General features: G+C 53.7%; 1 protein-coding gene across 2 annotated transcripts in view; it reads right to left on the bottom strand.

The window, feature by feature from the left end:
- Nucleotides 1–9,161: 9,161 nt before the first annotated feature.
- Nucleotides 9,162–23,161, bottom strand: part of SEMA7A (semaphorin 7A (JohnMiltonHagen blood group)) — a 73,437-nt gene continuing 59,437 nt past the window's right edge. For both annotated transcript variants that reach the window (XM_073363260.2, XM_073363261.1), the window contains exons 9-15: nt 22,504–22,685; nt 20,130–20,238; nt 18,343–18,541; nt 15,173–15,288; nt 13,304–13,455; nt 11,864–11,937; nt 9,162–10,336 (exon numbers count right to left, since the gene is read on the bottom strand). In XM_073363260.2, the coding sequence (XP_073219361.1) occupies nt 9,975–10,336; nt 11,864–11,937; nt 13,304–13,455; nt 15,173–15,288; nt 18,343–18,541; nt 20,130–20,238; nt 22,504–22,685 (1,194 nt within the window). In that variant the 3' untranslated portion in view covers nt 9,162–9,974. The remainder of the gene's footprint in view (nt 10,337–11,863; nt 11,938–13,303; nt 13,456–15,172; nt 15,289–18,342; nt 18,542–20,129; nt 20,239–22,503; nt 22,686–23,161) is intronic.

A 23,161-nucleotide genomic window follows, 5' to 3' on the forward strand; every position in this document is an offset into this window, starting at 1 on the left:
CTTCCATCAAGGGCTGTTTTGGCCCACGCAGAAACTGGCTCTCTATTTTCTGTCCATCTCCATTGCAAAGATAGCGCTCAGCCTGTGAATCAGTGGGTTGCTGTCCCATTAGCCCAGCCTTGCTGAAAATTATCTCTAGCTAAAAGAGAAAGGGGAGCATAGGAGCCAGCCAGTCTGGCGCCTGGGACAGTATGTGGGCCCCCACACATAATTGGCAGCAGAACCCCACCCCATACTGTAGAAATGGACTGGGCTTCTTACCCTGAACAGATGAACCGAGTGTAAACAGGGGCAACATTATCTTCTGCAGGCAGCCTGAAAAACCAGCTGCGAGCGGCGTCCCTGTCAGCTCATAGCAATGCATTGTTAACTCTGAGACCTCTCAACCGCCCTTTCAGCTAAACTATAAGATAATAATTGTAGTGATTTCATGGCTAATGATTTTTACCAGGGTGTGCTCACATTTAGCTAATGTACTCACCCCCACAACCCTAAACTGCTTCCCATACCTCCCCAGGTGACCAAACCCCCAAATAGCGCCCAACCAGATGCCCAGACCTCCTGCTTCCCCTTGACAGCTTCTAAGATGCCGTGAGTCATTGGCATAGTCGAAAACATATGTGGACACAGTGTAAAATACATTGCCTTTAATAGCAACGGTGATAACGCTGGGGTTGCTGCATCGATTGAATTATTTACATTCCCTTTTACTTTATTAAAACCCCACCCGTTTGTAACGTAAATGACAATGATGACGATGCAGAATGTCCATGCTGCTGCAGCAGCGTGTTCCCTGGGGTTAAGCTCACCACATGGCACCTCGGTTTGATCCGGAGAGCGGCAGCACGTCATCGCACGTTGAGGGCTGTCAGCACCTCTCCGGTTTGCACTGCCTGGTAGCCGCCAACACCTGCTGCTACGAATGCAGAATCTAGTGTGTATAGAGACGTGCAGAGCTGCATCCCCAGCCACGGGGGCTTCCTCCCTGCTTCAGCAAAGGTGTGTGACAGCATCGACCTAGCCGTGTCTACACTGGGGTTTAGACTGACCTACCTAAGGTGACGTGGCACGACATTTTTCACTCCCCTGAATGATGTAGCTAGGTGGGTCTAATTTTTAAGTGTAGACCAGGCCTTAGAGCCAATTATTTGGTGTTCACCAGCTCCAGCCAGTAAGACGTGGACACTAACAGACTTCTGGGCCTGACTACACAGGGGTTCCTGGATCTCAGCACACAGCCCAAGTACATGGGGATCTCTATGGGGGGAGGGGTTTAGACATGGCTAGGTCGATGAGCAAATTCTCCTGTCAACCTAGCTACTGCCTTGCGGAGAGATGGATTAACTACGGTGCCGGAAAAGACCCATCCCAATTCCTGCAATGTAGGAAGCGTCTGCATTACAGCAATGGCTGTGACGCTGTAGCGACTGGAGTGTAGCCGTGGCTTAATACGCCTGTTCCTAAGAACTGTTCGAAGGCATTGGGCTGGCTCCTCTGCCCGGGTAAAATGGCACAGCTCTGCGGGGAGCTGAGAGCACAGCTGGGTGTCTGGTCTGAAATGTTCATAACAATGAGCTTCCAGTTACAGTTCCATGGTGCCTTTCAGCTGGATGGGATCTAAACAGGCTCCTGGAATGGGCTAAAACTTTGTGCTTGCCAGTGTTTTAACAGTCACAAGAACACCGTTCGGTCCCACCTATACCCTGGCTTTCCACTGGGTAACAAGGAAGTGCCCTTATTTGGCTAGAGCCCAGGGGGCCTTCAGACTGTCCATTCTTAGAAATGTTTCCATGTGGCTAGTTGTAACTAAGCTCTGCGGTTCACACCTCCTGGAGCTGCACTGCATCGTGTGGGGAAGGATTCACACCTTGGCGGTAGGCTCAGTGGAGGCTGGAAATTGCACCTTGTGGAGGGCTGAATGCTGTGAGAAGAAGGGGAGCTCACACCTTTGCTGAAGCAGGGAGGAAGCCCTTGCGGCTGGGGGTGCAGCTCTGCACATGTCTCTATGCACACTAGATTCTGCATGGGGCTAGAGGAGAGCAGCCCGGAGGTGACTCGCACTGGTATGCTGGCAGGAGGCCCACAGGAAGGACATGCCAGCTGGGCACACCTGGTACGTCGTGAGTGACTCTCTGCAGCACCCTCAGTGCAGGTTCCTGCAGGGTGACATTTTCCTGCACACACAGTATCCATCCGGCTCAAAAGTCAGCCCAGGGGTTTCAGCGTGAGTACCCCTCTGAGACACCAGGTGCATCCGTGGGTAGCTAGCCCCACCCACTGCGTGCAGCGCCAAAGCAATGCTGCTATTTATAGCGTGCTCAGCACTCGCTCAATCAAAGCTAGCACAGGCATGGCTCCTTGAATGGGGATTCAGGCCCCCAGCTGCAAGGGCCACAGCCACACAGGGCAGGGTCCGTCCCCTCCACCAGCTCTGGCCCCCACCCCCTGCACCCAAAGTTGCTGTGGGTGCCGTGCTTTATTGCTGCCCTGGGACCCAGCCTGGCACACAGGGGCCGTGTGGTAACAATGTTGTGGGCCCCCCCACCACCCCATCTCCTAGTCCCACCTCAGAACCCCGGGCCGTGGCTGTTTCAGCCTCTTGCCAGAGGGAAGAAGGCTCAGGGCTAAATCCTGGCATCGATCTCCTGCACAAGTCACAGATCAAACACTCACACAGGCTTTTCCCAGGACGTGCCCTCACACACATTCGCAGGGTGAAAGGATGCTGGCACTTAGCACAGAGCGAGTGCTTTTCTGCCTTGCACTCCCAGTGCTTTGGAAAGACGGGCACTTTTCATTGTTGGGGAAACCGAGGCACCTAGAGGTGAAGTGAATTGCCCAGAACTGAAGCCTATGGGAGAGATCATATAACCTACCTAGAAGAGGAAGAACCATATCCCAGGCTGTGGGAGGTCTCTTGGGAGAGGCAGAGGGCTTTAGTGGATAGTGCACTGGACCGGCTCTTGGGTGAGTCATGTTGCCGCTCTGTGCCTCGGTTTCTCCTCTAACCCTTTTTCTGTCTTGTCTGTCCAGATTGTAAACTCTTCAGGGCTTACACGATGTCTCTCACTGTCTGTTTGTTCAGCACCTAGCGCAGTGGAGCCCTGATTTCAGTTGGGGGCCTCTCCGTGCTACCATAATAACTAAGCCTTGTGTTGCGTTTGGTTTCAGAAGCCCCTCCTGCACATCAAGGAACCCGGGGAACACATCTCTGACAATGCTAGATGGAAAACCACCTGTAAATGCACTGACAGGCCAGATTGTAGCCTCAGCCATGTGGACCCATTGAGAGCGGCGGAGGGCTCAGTGCGAGTTGATCACTAAGGTCATGCCCAGGAGCAGAATGTTGACCACCAGCAAACTTGTTTTGCCAGCTGTGCCCCCTCCAATTCCTGCCTTTGTTTAAAGAGACGGGGCCAAGATTTCAGGCTGCGATTTGGCTGTTTTTGGTCCATTGTCTGACTCCTGCGGAAGCTTGACTCACATTCCACTCCCCGCCTGCCCCATTGCCCTGCTCGTTTTCATTTGACTAACAACTTCTTTTCCCCATTTTTCATTTAGCACACATTTTTTGTTTCATTTAAAGAGATGTTGTCCCAATTACTGCAGGTCAGCCAGGATATAGGAGTTTAGTTTTGCTTAAAAACTACAGCTCTTTACTGAAATGAATACACATGGAGTATCAGAGTGATTACTGCTACAGCCAATACACAGCAGCCCCCAGCCCGCAATCGAATCCATGTAAGGCCTCATAGGTGGCTGGCGAACCCTGCCTTCAAGGAGGTTAGCCCCCAGCTCCACGCCTTCCACCTGAGGTCCTCCCCCTTGCCCGCCAGAGCCCCGAAGGCCTGCCTCCTGCCACCGCAGGAGCCCCGGCTGGCCTGCCCCAGCCTGAGCACAGGCACTAGCCACCCCTGGCCCCCTAAGACTCTGACCGCCAACCTGAGCCCCAAGCTCCGGGGCTGGAGCTGAGCCCCCACTGGCTTCAGGGGAGAGGGTGAGCATGGGCGGGGCCTTGGGGCGGAGCATGGGCGGGGCCCTGACCTCAGTTACAGGTGACTTAGCCTCCCCTGGCCTTCGATACCCGCTGCCCATGCAAGGCCCCACACCCCATACTCCCACGCTGAGCTCCTTGAGCTTCACATAGGTTTTCATAGATTCTAAGGCCGGAAGAACCATTGTGATAATCTAGTCCAGTGGTTCTCAAACTTTTGTACTGGTGACCCCTTTCACATAGCAAGCTTCTGAGTGCGACCCCCCTTATACATTAAAAATACTTTTTAATACATTTAACACCATTATAAACGCTGGAGGCAAAGCAGGGTTTGGGGTGGAGGTTGACAGCTCACAACCCCCCATGTAATAACCTTGTGACCCCCTGAGGGGTCCTGACCCTCAGTTTGAGAACTAGTCTGATCTCCTGCACAACACAGGCCAGAGAACTTCCCTACGACAATCCCTGCCTAGAGTGTATCTTTCAGGAAAATATCCAATTTTGATTTTAAAAATTGAAGTGATGGAGAATCCAGCAGGACTCCTATTAAGCTGTCCCAATGGGTATTGACTCTCACTGTTAAAAACGTACACCTTATATCTAGCCTGCATTTGTCTAGCTTCAACTGCCAGCCATTAGATCACATTAGACCTTTCTCGGCTAGATAGGGTGACCAGACATCCCATTTTTAAAGGGACAGTCCCGTATTTAAACCCTCCTGCAGGTGTCCCGACTTCTTAAAAATAGGCAAATTGTCCCATATTTTCTGTCTCCCCCCCACTATCAGTACTGGCAGGTCCTGCTGCTGGCTGGGTCCCTGCTCACCAGCCACCCGCCCACCAGTGGTGAGTGGGGGGCGGTCCAGTGGCCGACGATGGGGGTGGGGGTGCAAGAGTAGTGGCGGGGTGAAGCTGCAGCAGGGGGGGCTGGCCGCTCCCGCTGCTGGTCTGTCAGCACAGCCCCCGCTGCTTGCCAGCTCTCGGCCAGCAGGGCCCGCCCCCCATCCCGTTCCCAGGAGAGAGCCCCTCCCAACATACCCCGTACCTATAGCCGACGTTCTTTGTTCCTAGATGCGCTGGCTGCACGCTGCGCTGGCTGGCGAGCGCGGGCAGGCGCTAGGCGACAGCCAGTTAGGTGTCACCTCTGCTGGCCACCCATCGGCCCTTTACATGCGTCCCCCTCGCTGTCCTCTCCCTGCTTTGCCCTGTCACCCCCTGCATATCTTCATATCTCCTCCATGTCCCCCCCCAGCGGGGTGTGTCCCGCTCCCAGCTCTGTGCGGAGAACCAGCCCCTGGTCAGAGCGCTCAGCTCACTGGCAGCCTGGCCGGCAGGCTCCTTCCTTCCCTCACGGCCTCTGGCTGGGCCGGTGCCCCGGGAAAGCCCAAAATCCTCCAGCCCGGGGTGCTGGCTAGGAGGAGCCAAGCCCTGCATGTGCCAAAGCCCCGCACAGCGTTGGCACGGGGAAGCCTCCCCACCCCTCAGCTAAGCTCTGAAGTGGTGTGTGTGTGGGGGGGAAGCGATTTCCAGCCTATTTGCGCCTCGAACCTGCAGGCTCCACAGCAGCCCCCAGACAGGGGCTTAGCACCCTCTTCACCCACCCCCTAGGGCACAGAGCCGCTCCATCCTCTAAGCCAGTGCGACTCAAAGTGGTGGTCTGTGGACTGGTGCCGGTCCGTGAGCCATCAGCTGCCGGTCTGCAAAAGCCTTTCCCCCACATCAGATATCTTGAGAAGCACTGGTCTAGGCAACCTCCCCTGCTGAGCCACCTCTCTGGCCTGGTTTGCTGAAGCCCCTGGTGCACAGTGCATCCTTAAAGCTTCACCCCTTCTTGCCCATGCTGGAGCTGGAGGACAGGTGGCAGCTGGGTTATATTGGTGGCTAGCAGCAGCCTGGAGGTGGGCAGGAAGGGACAAGCTGCTTCCAGTCACGGGGGGAGAGAGATGAGCTCTAGCAAACCCCCGGGCCAGGTCATCCCTTCCCCCATGCAGCTGGAAGTAGCTCCCGTCCCTTCCCTCCCCTCCCCTCCTCTCCCCTCCCACCCAGTGCAAAAAGGCGGCTGCTGGCCACATTCTGGGTATGAACCCTGGCAGAAATCTGGAGAGGGAGCCTGTGACCCTGCATTCCCCCCCCCCCCGCCCCACACACACACGTGTTGCCTCGGGAAGACACGGCACCAGGTACCAGGAGAGGTGGGTCCATCCCAGGCATGGAGGATTGAGAGTGCCAGGCAGGGACAGTTGGTCACAGTCCCCCCCACATCTGAGACGTGCTGTATGGATAAGCAGAACACTTCTCTCTGCGGGGCCAGCACCTTGCTCCAGCTCGGAATTCACTTTTGAACAGACGCTTCCCCTTTTCCATCACTGCCCCTGAATTCCAGCAGTGGATCTGCAGTGAGATTAAAATCTCCCCCAGCTCCCAACCCCACTTTGTCCCTAGCTGCCCCCCTTGCAACGTGGTGCGATGCAGCAACTTCCTTAGTGTTCCTGTGACTTTGCGGCTGTGCTTCGACTCAGGCAGGGCAGTTTTGAACGACAAGAGAGGCTGGCATTCCATTTCCTTGGCTTCCCAGCAAAGTCATCTTAGCCACACTAACCAACAGACAGGAAGAAATGGTGTATTGCTGAGAATTAGGACTTACCCAGCATATCCATCATCTCCACCCCGTTCCCCAATGCCCCTCCCCATCTGTTTCTGCTCAGTCTGAGTGTTGATTAAGACTTCCCACAAGTGGAATTACAATCCAAGGACACCTGAATACACACAGTCAGCAAATCATCTAGGCATGCGGCTAACTGCTTTGCTGAATCGGGGCCTGTTTCCCGCAGAGCAGCTCTCTTTCCACATGGCAGGACCCCTGCAGCTAAGAGATGGGGCCCTAATCACGACCACACTCATGCTTTAGTTAATGAAAAGTCACAGCTTTATTGAGAGGTTTTTTGGGGGGGAGGGGAACTTTAAAAAATCCCCCTCTACAACAGTGCGATGCAAAATTAACATGGAAACAGATAATAAATAAGCCTTTTAATAGTCACATCATTATGATACTAAAGTGCTTTGAGAAAGGCTGTAACAGAACCAGTGTATAACACACAAGAAAGGGTTTGCGAATATCAGAAAACGTAGTGCAGCAAAATATGCTCCATGGCTGGGTGGCCAATGCCCAGGAAACTGACAAAACACGTGATGCCCACAGCCTAAGGAGAATTCTGCTTATTTCACAGTTTATCCTAATCTCACTAGTTGAGCTGAAATGGTCAGAAACAATCAACTCCTTCTAGTATCACTGAGAAGGCAAGACTCTTTTGAACAATTTTGATGAGACTCAGACTTGGGTATCAAAGTCTACATTTTGTCCTCCGATACATGCCAGCAGCTCCCAGAAACTTTAGAGGGACATGTGTGCAGGTCAACAAAGCCAGAATTTGACACCAGAACAGGATTATTTCCAGGAAAGTCTCCTCATCCATCCATCACCACACTCATCCCCATGGTATCTGAGTACCTCTTGCACATCTTTCTCCTTTGCACACAGCCCTGCTTACAGCCAGCTCAGGCTCATGAATGCTACGTGTGGGTATTGCTTTCTAATCTGTCTACAGGCAGGGCCACTAGTGCCGGTTCTGGATTCCTTTTCTCTAGTGTATAAACTCAATATAAAAAGGTTAAGCAAGTAGAAGTCAATTTAAGGTATAAAAAAATTAAGTATTATTTTTGGACCCAAATCTCTGAATAGAGATGGGTACAAAACAACCCCCGAATCTGAGGCTATTTCCTACTCTGGGGCTGTTCAGAGACAGCTTGCTACTTTGTGGCTAGCTCCTGTCACTGTGCTGGCTCAACGAGACGCCAGAGCGACCTGCCCCCTGACCTTGAGAGACGTGCAGATCCAGAACTTCACAGGACTCAGGCCTAGCTCCAGTTCTATTGCAGGCACACCCATTCACGCACGGATCGATCACAAATGATTGTAATATCCAGGTGACTAGCTCCTTATATACCCTGATGATCCACTAACAAACCCACACAGAGGTGCTCAGCTATTGGATTTACACACACACACACAATGATCTGCTCTCACTCTCAAAGGTATTTACACACACACAAAACTGAAATGCATTTCTACCAGGCCTCTCTGACCCCTCCCAAGAGCATCTCCTTTTCTGGTGAGCAATACTCCAGGGCCCTGGAGTTGCACAGTGCTTTAGGGTAATGGTGGTGTAGATATTTGGGCTCGGGCTGGAGCCTGGGCTCTAGGATCCTGTGAAGGGGAACAGCCCAAGATCTCAAGGTCTACACAATTAAACAGCCCCTTAGCCCGAGCCCTGCAAGCCGGAGTCAGCTGGCACGGGTCAACGGCAGGTATCTACTGTCAGGTGTCTGTAGCCATATGCTTAGAGAGGAATCTCTCGGAGGCAAGCCGGGAGACTTGCCTGGACTCTGACTGGGCAGGCTGGGAGTGGAATAGATAATGGTTTCCAAAAACGTAGCAACAAGAACATTAGACAAGACCAACAAGCCGTCAAGATGGGCAGTTCCAGCGGATCCCCCCCAGCCTTGATCCTCAACACATGCCCAGAGTCTGCAGGAACCCAGGACAACTGCATGAATTAATGCAGCTCATCCTCTGTATCCATGTGCCTCTCCTGACTCATCTCCTCCGGCTCAGCCGGACTGACTCTTGTCCCTGCTTAGCTGGGCTCTCCCTGCCCCACAGGCTGCTGCTGTCTACAGCAATTGCTCTGCCTTTCCCTTTCAGCGGAGAAACACCAAGGCAGGATCCTTCCCCGACCCCCTGCTTACCAATCTGCAGCCCCCTCCTCTTCTAGTGCAGAACACTTATTAAAATGATCTTTCCATCTCTTCCACTCCTGTTGCCTGACAGCCCCCTCCATTCCCTGCCAACGTCACCTCCTACACATCTTCTGTCCCAAACCACGACTCCACTTTCCTTTGTTTTGCCCCCTTCCTCTCCCCTGAGCCTAGGTTCCCTTGTGTGCACATCCCTCCCTCGCTAGACCATAGGCACCAGCTTCCTCTCTTCCCTGTGGGTGCTCGACCCCAACTCTGCCCCTGGCCTCACCCCCACTCCACCCCTTCCATAAGTCCCCACCCCTGCCCACCCCTTCCCCAAAGTCCCCACCCCAACTCCACCCCCTCCCTGCCAATATTCCAACTCCTTCCCCAAATCCCCGCCCCGGCCCTGCCTCTCCCCTGGAGGAGGAGGAGGGGCGGAGGGTGGGGGGAGCTTGGCTGTGGGTGCATGCAGTTCCAGCGGATCCCCCCCAGCCTTGATCCTCACCACATGCCCAGAGTCTGCAGGAACCCAGGACAACTGCATGAATTAATGCAGCTCATCCTCTGTATCCATGTGCCTCTCCTGACTCATCTCCTCCGGCGCAGCCGGACTGACTCTTGTCCCTGCTTAGCTGGGCTCTCCCTGCCCCACAGGCTGCTGCTGTCTACAGCAATTGCTCTGCCTTTCCCTTTCAGCGGAGAAACACCAAGGCAGAATCCTTCCCCGGAGCACTGGAGCACCCACAGAGTCGGCGCCTATGCCCTAGACACAGTCAGATCAGCCCCCTGCGTTACTCTCTTTGGTGGCATTAGCTTCAGTCCAATCCTGCCCCCTCTCTTTGGTAGCCTCAGCTCCTGTGCTGCATGGAATCAGGAGAGGGATCTGGGCTGGTTTCATCCCCTCCATTCAGTGTCCCTAAAACACCTTCCGGCACGAAGCTGCCATGATGGAATCGATGGGTATGGACATGTGGGGGATGGAATCCATCTGCTTGGTGTGGAAGGGATGCCACTTACGAAGCTAAGAGGGGGCCGAGATGCACAAAGATGAATGTCCAGAGAGCAGCCATTGGGATGGGGCTATCCCTTCCTTTCTAAGGTGCTGGTAAGAAGGTGAAGAGTATCAACAGTAGCCCAGATGGTGAGTCCTGGCCCATGGGCGTGGACACCACCCCACCCCTTCACTGGAACAGCAGGGCAAGAGCCATCATCTGCAGGAAGCCCAGCCAGAAGGAAGGGGAGGTGGCCGCAGCCTGGCTCCTCCACCTCAAAGTCTGGGAGGGCTTAGGTTGCTTCAGCAGCCATTCCCTCACGAGGGTTTGGGAGAAACCGTTCTCCTCTGAGATGCAGGTGTAGCGCCCGTAGCGGTCGTGGGTCACGTTCTCGATGAAGTGGAAGCAGGGCCAGTGGGTGGAGCAGTTCTGGATGCAGCTGCCATTGTGATGCCACTTGTAGGTGGCGGCATGGGATTCGGTGGGGCAGTACAGGAAATAGCGGGAGAAGAGCGCCACAGTGACATTCCGGTAGCTCTCCAGGCTATCCGCTGGCAAGAGAGAGGAAACGAGATGGTTGTCCCCAAAACATGGTAAAGCATGAAATGGACCTGCTTCCCCCTTACTCACCGGAGGCGGGGAGGAGAAGGCCTCAACCCACCTATTCTGCATGTCCACCCAACGTGAATACACAAGCCTGATCGAAGGGGAACATTTCCATTGACTTCAATGGGCTTTACAAGGCCAGTGTTTGGAGGTTCCCTCCTGCCTCTTTAAAAGGCCTCAGACCACACCCGGGCAGATTTTAAAGGAGAAAATCTTTGTTCAACCCCAGCAGCTCCCTGAAATAAGTCAGGGCCAGCTGGGTGCCTGCAGAGTTCCCATTGCTATCAGCGGAGCAAGAGGCATGCATACAGGAAAGGAATGCGGAACCTGGGTTTACAGCAGTTGTGAGGAACCGTTGCTGAGAACGGCAGGGTGAAGGGTTACTACAGATCGTGGGGGCTGCACACAGGGTAGTCTGACTCCTGCTTCCTTTGACTTCAGGTATTTTACAGAGGTTAGTTTGGCTGTGTCCCATTGTCCTGGGCTGGAGTGGATCAGAACTGCGCCACTGCGTGTCATAGACTCTATACTGCTAATAGCAATTCTCTAGTTCAAGTGGCAGGGGCCCATGCTTTCAGAACAGGAGGAGCTGAGCTCTAGTCCTGAGGAAGTTGAGTGACCTCAGTTGGCACTGTGCTACGTGCCATGAAATGCTAGGGGCTTTGAATCCATCACCTTATTTAACTACAAACAGGTATTAACACAAGCCTGCACATAACAGGGGTGAGAGATTCAGTCCTTCTCACCTGACTGCAGGTACTAGCTGCTTAGTAGCTTCAGTCCCCCTTCCCACAGAGGGGAGAGCTGTTTATGCAGAACAGTGCTTACTCTTGGCCACTAAGGGTCTGTCTTCTCTCCAGTGTTAGCCGGGAAATCAGTACTCCTGGGTTAAGCTAATGCCAGGAGCGAGCAGCCACTGCAAAGCCTTGTTAATGTGTCCTCACTGGTGCTGTGCTCCCCCATGGGTTGCTAGGACTTCTGGGGGCCCATTCCATGATTCCTAGCATTGCCGTGAGCTAAGCCACTCTATGATTCTTCCCAGGGAGTTGTGGGAGTCTGTCCTGCTGGGCACAAGGTGGATTTGGGGAAAGCAATGAAGGACCACCAAATCGCAGGTGCATCCTTGCTGCAAAGTGGGCAGGTTACCAGTGCCAGCGAAAGCAGCACCCAAGCGCTAGCCTGCACCCCCTGCTGAGCCAGCTAGCCTGGCTGCAAAGCACTGCTAAATCCGGAGAGAGGGTTTTGCATGTGGATGGAAGGGGGGTTGGGGCAACACCCAGGAAACAGCCCGAGTCAACTCTGCAGTGAAGGCAGATCCTACAAGGTACAATCTTCCCAAGGAAGGTAAAAGGGTGTATTAGAAAACCTCTTCCTAAGACATTAATTACCTACCTTACCCATGCCCTACCCGCCCAACTTTTCCCAAGAACAAGTGGCTCTAGAAATCAAAGAGCAGTGCTGATTATAAATACCTTCCTGCTGTTTGAAGCTGGAATGGGGACATATTTCCGGTGAGGACTCCAAGGTCAAGTTCTGTAGCATTGTCCTGAATAGAAGGGAAGTGGGAACAACTATTAACAGAGAAACAAAAGTCACCTAGTTGTTTATATTGGATTTCTTTCCTGGCCTTTGAAGATTTATCTCCTAGGGATCAGAGTTGGCCCTCCTCCTTTCTGTGACTGGGTGAAGGGAGAGAGAGACGTTGTACCATGCCCAATGATCTCCTCCACACACATTCACTCTACACTAGTCTTTTAGGGCCTGTCTACATTACAAAAACAACACTAATCCCTGGCTCTTATCTAGCACATTTGATCAGTAGAACTCAAAATGCTTTATCAGCAGAGATCAGGACCATTATCCTCATTTTGCAGATGGGGAAACTGAGGTAGAGGGGGGAAGGGACTTGCTCTAGGTCACCCCGCAGGCCAGAGGCATAGCCAGGACTAGAACCCTTGTTTCCAGAGTCCCAGTCCAGTGCTGTGGCTGCTAGGCCACGCTGACCCCTCTGTGTACCCAGGACTGTGATCAAATCACCTTCTTGTCTGGGAGGACAGGTAAAGCAAGTTATAACCATGTTGGAGAGCCAGGTGCCTGCCTGGGTAAAGCCATTAGTAATACTTAGTGCTGTTTGCATGGGTAGATCTCAACAGCTCAGGCTATGATACTTCTCCCCTCCCCTCGCACTCTTCCATGGGAGAAACTATACCCAGTAACATCTAGGCAGGTAAGTGTTCTCCATGTACACAAGGACCTCAACTGCTTGTGGAGCAATGGGCCAGAGCATGAGCTGGGGTCAATTGGTGCAGCTCCATTAACTCGGATATCGCTATATTGTTTCATGCCCGCGGACAATCTGGCCACATGTGAATAAGGGTCTCACAGGCTACGCAGGTATCATCCCCTTCTCATTGCTGGGCACTGCCACGTTCCACCCCAGAAGTGGGTGCATTTAAAGCAGGGCGTGAAAGCTCCATCTAGGCTCAGGATGAGCCAGGATAGTGGCCAATGGATACAGAGCTTTCCAGAGGAAAGCTAGCATAGTTAGGTCAGCTTCCATGCTGCAGTCACATGGTAACCCGAGCTAGCGTTAATCCTGGAGCAGTGAAGCTGCAGCAGGGTGAGCTTCCCCTGTCCAAACCCACCCAGTACCCTGGGGAGCTCCTCGTGGGGCAAGCCAGTGCTCAAGCTTGCACTGCTGCAGCTTTGCTGTTCTGGGACCCAAGCTAGCTAGATTGTAACTCGAGGTCGGCAGCTTGAGCGGCAGTCCCACCAGGCGACTGCCATTTGGATAGGCTTTACGCCTGTGACGGGGAAAGCAAGTGGGTGTTAAGGGTTGGGGGGTGTTTATTGTCGCCCGCACTGACACCAGGAACAAGCAATAAAACAGGGAGCATCAAAGGGAGACGTACAGGTTAGCTTTAACGGAGACGCATTTCCCATCTGCCCAGCCGCAGTAGGGATCCTTTGCCATGACGCAGCTCTCGCAGCTCCTGTGATATACCTCGCACATGTCCATGGGCAACTGGACCACCTCGCTCGGCGAGCTCACATAGAGCTTTGCCTGCACGGAGAAAACAAAGCAGAGCTATCACTCCGGCAGCAGTTCCTCACACCAGGCGCCTTCCCGAACCCCCTCTATTTACAGAGTGCTCTTCATTCCAAGGGCTCCCAACGCTCTCGGTGGGCTAATACGTACATAACCAAGGATCGCTACCATTGCAATGCAGCCATCTCTGGGGTGGAACGCCGCAGCTGTGTAACAGCAGACAGTACGGCGATGCTACACAACAACCAGGAAAGTGAAGAAGAATGTAGCATCCCACCAGAACTGCAAGAGGAAGCTGAAATTGAAGTTACCCAGGTTGGGATTTGGAAACTGGGCCCTGGGATTAACATCCCTGTTCTTCCAGAAAGTGGCTTGGGATCCCCAGTGCTCAGGGGCTTGATCTGGTGTCTGGGTGTGACGAAGCAGGACTGTTCTTAATGTTTCCTCTGAATATTGTGGGGGTGCCTCAGTTTCCCCTATATAGTTCTTAAGTATCTAGGTGGTGGGATAAGGGTGTATGATCATTGCAGAGCCCTAGAGGGCAGGTGTGTGCAGGGGTCTGGACACAGAGAATGGCCGACACCCTGTTCCTGGCAACTGATGGCCTGGCCCTTCCCCCCTGAAAGGTGAGAGCTAAAGGGTTGGAGAACAAAGGAATCAGGTGACCTCCTGGCCCGGGAAAGGGACAAAGCCCAGAGGAGGAGGGGCTGGAGAGAGTTTCAGTTTGGGGCTGGCTGGGGACATGGAGTGAAGTGCAGACGTGGTTGTCTGGCTCACTGTCCCCCCAAAAATGGACACAGCTGAGGGGTCCTGTTCTCTGCACCTACAAGCTCTGTTTTAGACCATGTTCCTGTCGTCTAATAAATCTTCTGTTTTACTGGCTGGCTGAGAGTCACATCTGACTGCGAAGTTGGGGTGCATGCAGGACCCTCTAGCTTCCCCAAGACCCCGCCTGGGCAGATTGGCTGTGAGAAGCACACGGAGGGGCACAGGATGCTGAATGCTCAGAGGTCAGGAAGGGGGAAGCCGTGTGAGCTTTTTGCCCTGCAGACAGTCTGCTCACAGAAAGGAGACTTCCCCAGAGTCCTGACGGACTTCGTAGGGAGCAGTTCCAGAGCATCACCCAGGGACTCCGTGACACTGGGAGGCAGTCTTTGCCCAACGAGGAGCAATTCCAGGGAACGTTACATCTGGAGATCAGGTATTTTAAAGAGTCTCTCTCCCTTCCTTTACGGCTAGCACCTGACCCTTGGTAGTGTGAGTGATTTGCCCACAATTAGCAGGTGGCATCAGGACTCTAGGTAGGACTTGGGGCAGTGTTTCTCAAATGGGGGTCTCGACCCAAAAGGGGGTCACAGTAGTGCCACTCTTACTTCTGCACTGCCTTTGGAGCTGGGCGGCCAGAGAGCGGTGGCTGCTGGCCAAGCACCCAGCTCTGAAGGCAGAGCCCCCACCAGCAGCAGCATAGAAGGAATGGTGGCATGGTATGGGAGTGCCTTGTCACTTTTTTTTGGAGGGGGGAGGGGGTGTCCCAGCAAAAAAAAGTTTGAGAACCCCTGACTTAGAGAAATGTCCTTCAATCCTATGGGAAGCTGGAGGCAGCTCCAACATACAGACATCCTGAGCCCTGATAGGAAAAGCAGACTGTTTCTAAGTCTGGTGCCCAGATTCTGCTGCTTGTGTCACTGCAGGTGGGATGAGGCCACGCAGAGCGACGGAGGAAGGAACTCACCCTTCTATGATCCAGGGTCATGGCCAGGATGGGAGCTGGCTGTTGAAAGGGCTGGATCTCCAGGATGTTCAGGACGCCGTGTGGCATCTCCACTATTTTGTGGATATACCCTTTGTCTGCAAGAGACAGGAGAGCAAAGGTCAGCCCACAAAGCAGGGAGACTTGGAAGCACAGGAGGATGGTGCCAGGGCTATGCAGAGAACAGGGGAGAGAAAAAGCAGGGTCAAGATCAATGGCCCTGGGTCTAAAAGCAGAACCTGCCTTTTCTGCAGTGTCTCAAGCTGCATGGGAAGACAATGCCCTCTTTGCGAACCTTGGCATGAATTAGTCACAGGAACCAGCAGCCCATTGAAGCTTCCAGCAAGGGGCTGATTCCAGGGCCCTGACCGCTGCTGCTACGGATGGCAAAACAATGGGGGCCTTTTTGGAAACGGCTCGGCAGAGCAATAAGCACCATGGGAAACAGCCAACAAAGGCTCGGCCTGTCACCGAGTGCTCTCAGCTCCATACCCTGCAGCCCCCAAGAGCTGGTTCCCTATTGCCACCTCTCACAGACTGGGAGAGGAGGCCCTGCTGCGAAGAGCAGGAAGGTGTGACTGTCCCTTTAACACCACAGAAGGGAAAATAAACTCAACCCAGATCTTTCCCCATCTTGGGGCATTTGACTAGACCACAAGTCTGGCCTCTCTTCCTCCTGCTCATGAATCACATCAGGTTGGGGGAAAAGGAGGAGTACATATTCTCCTGTCCTGTTCTGTTTGGATGCAGACCTCCTTGTCCTATGTCACAGGTGGCCAGAGGGTTGCACGCCCTCTGATCCTGCCCCTACAGCACCTGGTTGACCCTGGAGAGTACAGCCCACTGAAACTGACAGTGGTGCACTGGGCCATCCCAGGGCACAGTGGGGCCGGGCAGCGCTCCCAAACGTTGCCAGCAACCAGCCCGCCTGGGAAGGCTCTGTTGCTAGAGGGAGGAATCCCAGGATCTATGGGGTCGCTGTGCCACTGGGGGGGGGGCAGGGGGGGTTCTGGGAAGGGAGCACCACCTCCAAAGCTAATGATCTTCCGGCCCTGGTTCTGTCTCTTGTCCTCATCCCCAAGCCCATGGATGCGCCTAGGCAGGGACAGAGGGGTTGGGGGTGGGAAGGAGAGCACAAGACCATTGCCAACACCGCCATTTAAAAAAATAAAATAAAATAAAATTAGGCATCAGGGGAGCCCTGAAAATAAACAGACAAAACTGTGGGTTCTTCAATGGGCCTCCTACTGCTGGGTCCCACTTTCGAGCTCTTCTCTGCAACCAGGAGGGCTAGAAACTTTACATGCAAATTTCAGCTTTTCTTTTTAAAACAACGATCACCTGACTCCAGGAGCTGGGGCTTTAAAGAAAACCTTGAGCATTGAGACTAGAAAGAGCGTGTGTTGCTGCAGAGGGCTCAGGAGAGGCCATGATGCTAGAAGCATGGGGAGGGGACAGCTCAGTCCTGAGCGCGCGATGAGGCGGAATCACACGGCCATTCTATCTATTCACCTAGCTTAGGTACTGTGATATTGGGGGCTGCACAAGTATCTGAACGCCTCACAATCCTTTAGGTATTTATCCTCACTGCACCCCACGAGGAAGGGCTCTGCTATTATCCCCATTGTACAGTTGTGGAACCAAGGCACAGAGAGACTAAGGCCCAGATTTCCAAAGTAGCTAGGCACCATCCTTCCTCCCATGCTGGGCGCTGATCTATCAAGTACAACAGTTTGCAGCAAACCCCTCTAATAGGGAATTGGGAGTCTGACATTGTTCTCTGCATTCAGCTCAGGGCGTCGGCCAGGTCAGAAAGTCAGGTCTGTGGCGGGCAAAGATCCAGCCATGTCTGACAACGTGGATCTGATCAGGGCACCTTCCCTGCTCCATGCTGGGAACCTCTGCTGGCTTCTGAGAAGGGCCCACCTCTCCCCTCTGCCATGCCCTGCCCAGGGAGGAAGCAGACCAGATTGTGACACACACACACACACACACACAAAATGGGTATTCTGAGCTGCTGCACCTCAGCAGAAAGTTTGCATTGTTGGCTGAACCTGGTGGATTTGCAGCAGACCTCTTGAGAGGTCTCCAGTCCTTCCTGCACAGGAGTACGAGCCTCCAACAAAGGATTTTGGCCCCGCTGCTTCCAAACCCATTGAAAAGGCTCAGGGCATGTGCTGAGTTTGGTTTTGCACAGCCCCAGTGTGCAAAGCGGGGGGGATGGGAGGGTGTTTGGATCTGGGCCTTTGCTTGGGGAAAAGGTTCTTATGTCACCCTCAGCCTGTCTGCCTAACCCTAGCTCTGTATTGAAAGCCCCAGACAAGCAGGAAGGTTATATGCCTGCTAGCCAATACCAGCTTCCCCAGAACCGAACATGGGGATTTGCAGTGCTTCATTTGTAATGAAAGAGGTGCCGGGGCTATGAACTGCCAAGTCGAGGGGCACCGGGGCTCAGCCCTGGCTGCCCTTTGACAAATCAGCACCTACCACAAAGCAATGTCACAGCTACCAGAGCCGCAGAGCAGTGGGTATTAAATATATGGCACAGCTCTCAAAGGTCACTCACTCTCACGCACACCCCACTTTTCCAGCCTGCACTAAGCGAGCCTCCACTGGGGCCAGAGCTTCAGGTCATATAAAGTGAGTCTAGTTCCACTGAAGCCAAATGGTGCTACATCCATTTACACACGCTGAACATGTGGCACGTGATTGCTATTTAGTAAAGGGCCCCATTTCAACAAGTAAAACCCAAGGCACTGCACTTAGTCACGACAGACTAAAAAATACAGATGCTTCCAGCACAGGGCCTTCTATCTCAGGGTGTGCAGTAATGAACTGGCTAGAGGTAGGGATATGTGTGTGTGTACTCCCATACCACTTCCATCTACAGGATGGAATTGGAACTGTTTACCTGTGTGTCATAAGCCCTACACTGCTAACAGCTCATAGAGATTCTCCTTTAACGCTTTAGGAGCAGACTGCTATGCGTTCTATCCCTGCAGTCATTGGAAATTTCCCAGTGGCCATGGGGTGTAGTATAGGGACAAACACAGAGTCCCTAGGTGGCCATGGATTAGTTCCAGTCCAGTGCTCCGGAAGGGGCTGCCCTGCCTGGGTTCTGAGGGTAAAAGGTGGAGAAAAACAGTCCGTACCTGTCACCAAATAGAGGACGTTGTAGGTGTGTCCGTCCCTCGCCTGGATGCGATGCACCCCGATTTTCTGGTAGCGATTCTTGTTGTGGAATAGGGGACTATTCCTTGGGGCAACAGGCTGCACCTTTTCCTCCACTGCCGGGTGGAGGTCAGCTATTTTGAAAGTCTCAGGAGGGGTATGATTTCTGCCCCAAGGGCACTGAGCCAAGAGAAAAAACCACCACCACATTATCAGGGCCATCCAGATCCACAGGGAGACAAAGACATGGGTGAGCCATCTCCCCTGCTAATTCCCCAAGGGAACCCTGGGACAAGGAAGCTAGCTACCAGGGGTGTGCTCAGGCACCTTTGCTCTGCTGTGTCAGCAGAAAAGCCCCAGGGAGAATTCCCCCAGCACAGCTGTGGTGTAAAGCAGCCACAGGCCACCCTCGATGCCTGGTCCTGGGGGCATGCCTGGGAGGCAGGCTCTGGAGGAAGTGGGGCCATAGCACAAAGCGCTAAGGCAATTCTAGGCAGCACCGCAGCCCGCTCAGGGTGGGCTACCTAACTTGTGCCATTTTGGCCCCTGGCACAGCCCAGACACAGGAGGGTGCAGAAGGGGCTTAAACCACCATGCCACCCCCTGGGCTGGAAGCTTGGTCTCCAAGAGGCACAAGCAGCCCATATTTCAGAGGCCGTCCCTGGTTCCTACCAGGGAGGCATTAGCTAGTTGGGGAGAGGGAATGTGGTTTCTGCAGCAGCTGCAATCCCAAATGCTCCAGAGATGTGTCACACACACCCAATGTCCCCCCTGACCCACATGGGGACGCGCTCACAGCCTGAGGCACAAGAGAGCCCATCACCCCTGTCTTATCCAGCCCTGTTATAGATCTGGCCCCAATGCACAAGGAACCTCTGCAGCCGTGACAGGTGCAGCTTCCCTGTGCGCTGGGCAGCAGACTGGTGCTTCTCAGCCAACGGCCCAGTTATCACCCAGCCTGTGCCCTTGGCCCCACATGGGTAATTCATCTGAGTCACTAAGGCAGAGTGACGCTTTGCCCTCAGAAAATAGGTTTAAAGCCCAGATCCTCAACGGTAAATGGGAGTTGGGTCCTTAAGTGCCTCTGAGGATCTGGGCCACAGAAACCCTTCTCCCTCTCATCAATCACTTGCCTTGTGTCTTCAAGGTCCCCACTGTCTAACAGCATTGACATCAAGGGATCAGCCCCCAATAAGTTCCCCCTTCTCTAGCTCATCCCATCTGAGGAGCTCAGAGCCCCATTATATACATTAAGGACTGAAATGTGCCACTGTCACCTGGCCAGGAACTTAGATTGTAAACTCATTGGGGCAGGGACCATCTTGGTGGAAGCGCCCTAAAAGTGTGTGAGGGGCCCCACAGGTACCCAAGTGCCCCCCTGAGGCCCTGCCCCTTCACTGTCCATCCCCCCCACGAGGTCCCAACTCCCGCTCACTCCTCTCTGCCCCCTCCTCCTGTTGCTCGCCCTTACGTCAGAAGTGGGAGTGCATAGCCCTCCTACTTTTAAAAGTGGGGGGGCATGGCCCCCTGGCCCTCCCTGTTCCCAGCACCCCTGGTACAGCACCTAGCATCATGGACTCCTGGTCCCTAGAACTAATCAGTATCCCCCATTTTACAGGGGGAGAAGCAGAAGCAGTACAGAGAGATGAGGGGACTTGCCCAAGGTCACTCAGGAGGTTAGAGGAAGAGCTGGGAATAAAATCAGATCTTCCGCCTCCCGGTGCTTTAAGCATCAGACCACCCACTCAGAAGGCCAGCTGTCACTCACCTGTCCAGGACGGATGTGGGGCATGTCCTTAGTGTAGCCTTTGAGTTTCGATGTCCGGAACACAGTGTCAATGTCACCGATGGTGTAGACACAAACGGCAGAGTACCCCCTACAAGCAACAAAACAAACAGAGGATCAGGCCTGGCCGCCATTCTGCTACTGCTCAAATTCTTAGCCATTGTTTCTCCCAAGCTGGTGGGGGCGGGGGGAGGGAAGGTTTATTACATAACCATGGATAGGGACAATTCTAACTATATCCCAGACACGTCTCAGCCAATGAGAATGGAGGGATGAAGCAGCAGGTCCAAGCCATGTGACAGTGGAATAGTAGCCATATGGGTGAGGCCATATTAGCCAGGACACCAGAGTCATTTTGAAATAGATGCCAGCATCCTAAACCTGAAACCGTGACCCACTGAAATTAACAGCAAGGGCACCAGGGCTGTGCTTAGTAGAGAGATGCTGAAGGCTCTCTATTCCCCAAGGAAAGATTGTCTATCTTAGGTACTTCTATGGCACTATTCCTGGAGCCTCACAGTGTTTTATGGATTTATCCTCAACCACCCTGGGAGGCAAGGCAGTGCTGTTATCCCCATCGTACAGATGGGAAACTGAGGCATAGAGAAACTAAGCAACTTGCCCAAGATCACATGGGAAGTCAGCAGCAAAGCAAGTGAGTTTGCATCGAGGAGGAGGAGGAAGGTCGGGGCTCCTATAGGGGGAGAGCTGCAGAGTGAAGCTGCAGGGAAAGGTGGTCTCCTGCAATGGTCCCCCCAGGACAGGACATGTCCTCAGGAAGGAGGGGCTGAGCCCAGCTTAAGCCTGGGTGGACGATTGTGTTTGAGAACTCTGTTAATTTAATAAAAACCCAGACCCTTGGAAGGGCTGTGACTGAAAGACACTGTGGAGTTTGTTGAAGGAGCCCTGGTGAAGGGGGAAAAAAGGGCAGGGCCCTTAGCCCGAAGGGGCACTTGGGTGGCAGCTGGCCCTGTTACACAATAGGATCACATTGTGATGTGGCAGCAAATGCCACACCACTGGCATCTTCTCAGCATGCCGCTATCTCAGCGTCCAATGACACTGCTGTCAATACAACAGCATCTCCTGACAGACCAGCGGGCGGGGAAAATAAAGGCTTTAATTGCCTTGCGTGCTCATAAAAACTGGGAGAGTGGCGCCAATTTCAGAAGATGCAAACGTGAGCATCGCCAGGGAGAGACCTCACAGAGAAACTAGCTTTTTAAGAAGTGTTTGCTCAGCACCTAGCCCAGTGGGACCCTGATCTCTGAGAAGAGCCTGTGGCCACCCCCATAATACTTCAATCAATCACTCTCTCTCTCTCTCTCTCTCTCAGTTCAGTGTCCTGGGCATTTCTCAGTGGTGTCTCAAATCAGCAGCATTAAGCACCATAATGAGAAACAGCAAGGGGAGAGTGCAAAGCAAGTTTCCCTGAGCAGGGATGGCTGCAGGAAGCGCCATATGGGAGCATGTTGTCCCTGGAGCTAATAGTTTGTCACAGAGCTGACACTTGGCCTCCCCATCTCTGCAACCCTGGGAAGATGGGCCCCTGAAAGTCTTGACTCACACTGGGAGAAAGCAAGAGAAACAGACAGCGAAGACTGGTGGGAAACAGACAGGATGGAAGGGAGCAGCAGACACCCAAGGGCTAGACATCCCACGGAGAGGGCTCACCCCAGGATTACAGAAAACAAAATAGCCTGTAACATAAATACTACAGGGAGCGAAGGGGAAGACCTGGAGTCGGCCAAGTTATTTGGGTTAGGTTAAGACATGGAGACCGTCCTGGCTTCCCCCAGAACTGGCCCTAGTAGGGGAAAGCCAGCCCGCCCTTTTTATCTGGCTTGCTGGGCCCTGATTGGCCTTTGCCTGCTCCCACCCCTTCTAGGCACCAGTGGACCAGCTCTCACTGGTTCTGCCTGCAGCTGATCACGGGAGGCCTCTCTAGGCAGCCCCTAGCTGTCCGAACTTGCTGCTCTTCCCTCCCAGCAGGGCACCTGCTGAAGGTGGAGTGCACCAAGGTGTTGGGGTCACCAACAGGGGGCAGTGAATGCCTGGTATACCCCATCACAGGGCCCCAGTCCTGCAAGGGACTGGGGCCTTGATGGGGATGAAGGTGCTCAGCACCTCCCAGGGTTGGGCCCACAAGCGGTCTTCTCTGATGGCATGAGCAACAAAGCCACGGGTGGCAAACAGTAGCAGAGGAGCACTTGCTTTCAGTTTCATGCCTTTCCCTCTCAGCTATGAGGGAGCTGGGGTGAGTGGACCAGCTATCTAGCGGCCAGCTCCTGAGGTGCCTTTGAACACCCCTACCCTCGGCTCTGAGGCTGTGGCCTGCGTGGGCCAAGATACTCACCAGGAGTTGGAGAAGAGTCCATACACTCTGGTTTCCCTCCAGTTCTTGTCTGACGGGACAATGAAGACATCCTGCAGCAAGTCGAAGTTGCCCTTGGTGGCCGGGTTGACACAGACCAGTGTGGCCTTCAGGAAGGTTGTCCACTTGGAAGCAGAGAGGGAGCTGGTGCCCCCTTTGTCACCCTGGGGGACACAGCAGAGCCTCAGAGCCCATCCCAGAGGAGGGGGATGCAGGAGGGAATCTCTGGCACACTCCCAGCCCCTTGAATGGCTCTCCATTATCTATCTATCGTACTTACATGGCCTCCCATCACCGCAGCATGTGAGCATTTCACTATCTTTAACGTGTTTATCCTCACAATACCCCCATGGGGTAGGGCAGAGCTGGTATCCCCATTGTGCAGAGGGGGAAAACGAAGGCACTGAGAGACTGAGGGACCTGCCCAAGGTCACGCAGGAAGTCTGTGGCAGAGCCACATCCTGATCCCTGGTTTGCACCTTGGACCACTAAACCATCCTTTCAGCTTGCTCCCTTCCAGCACTTCACTTCTAGGCAGGTCAGAAATCAGGGGGTGCAAAAAATGACCTACAGCAGCTGGGTTCTCTCTCCACCTCCAGCACTGCTTTGTAATGCCCAGAGCAACCTCCTCACCATGCGG

The sequence above is a fragment of the Lepidochelys kempii genome, chromosome 10 (assembly GCF_965140285.1).
Source record: "Lepidochelys kempii isolate rLepKem1 chromosome 10, rLepKem1.hap1, whole genome shotgun sequence".
Lineage (NCBI taxonomy): Eukaryota > Metazoa > Chordata > Testudines > Cheloniidae > Lepidochelys > Lepidochelys kempii.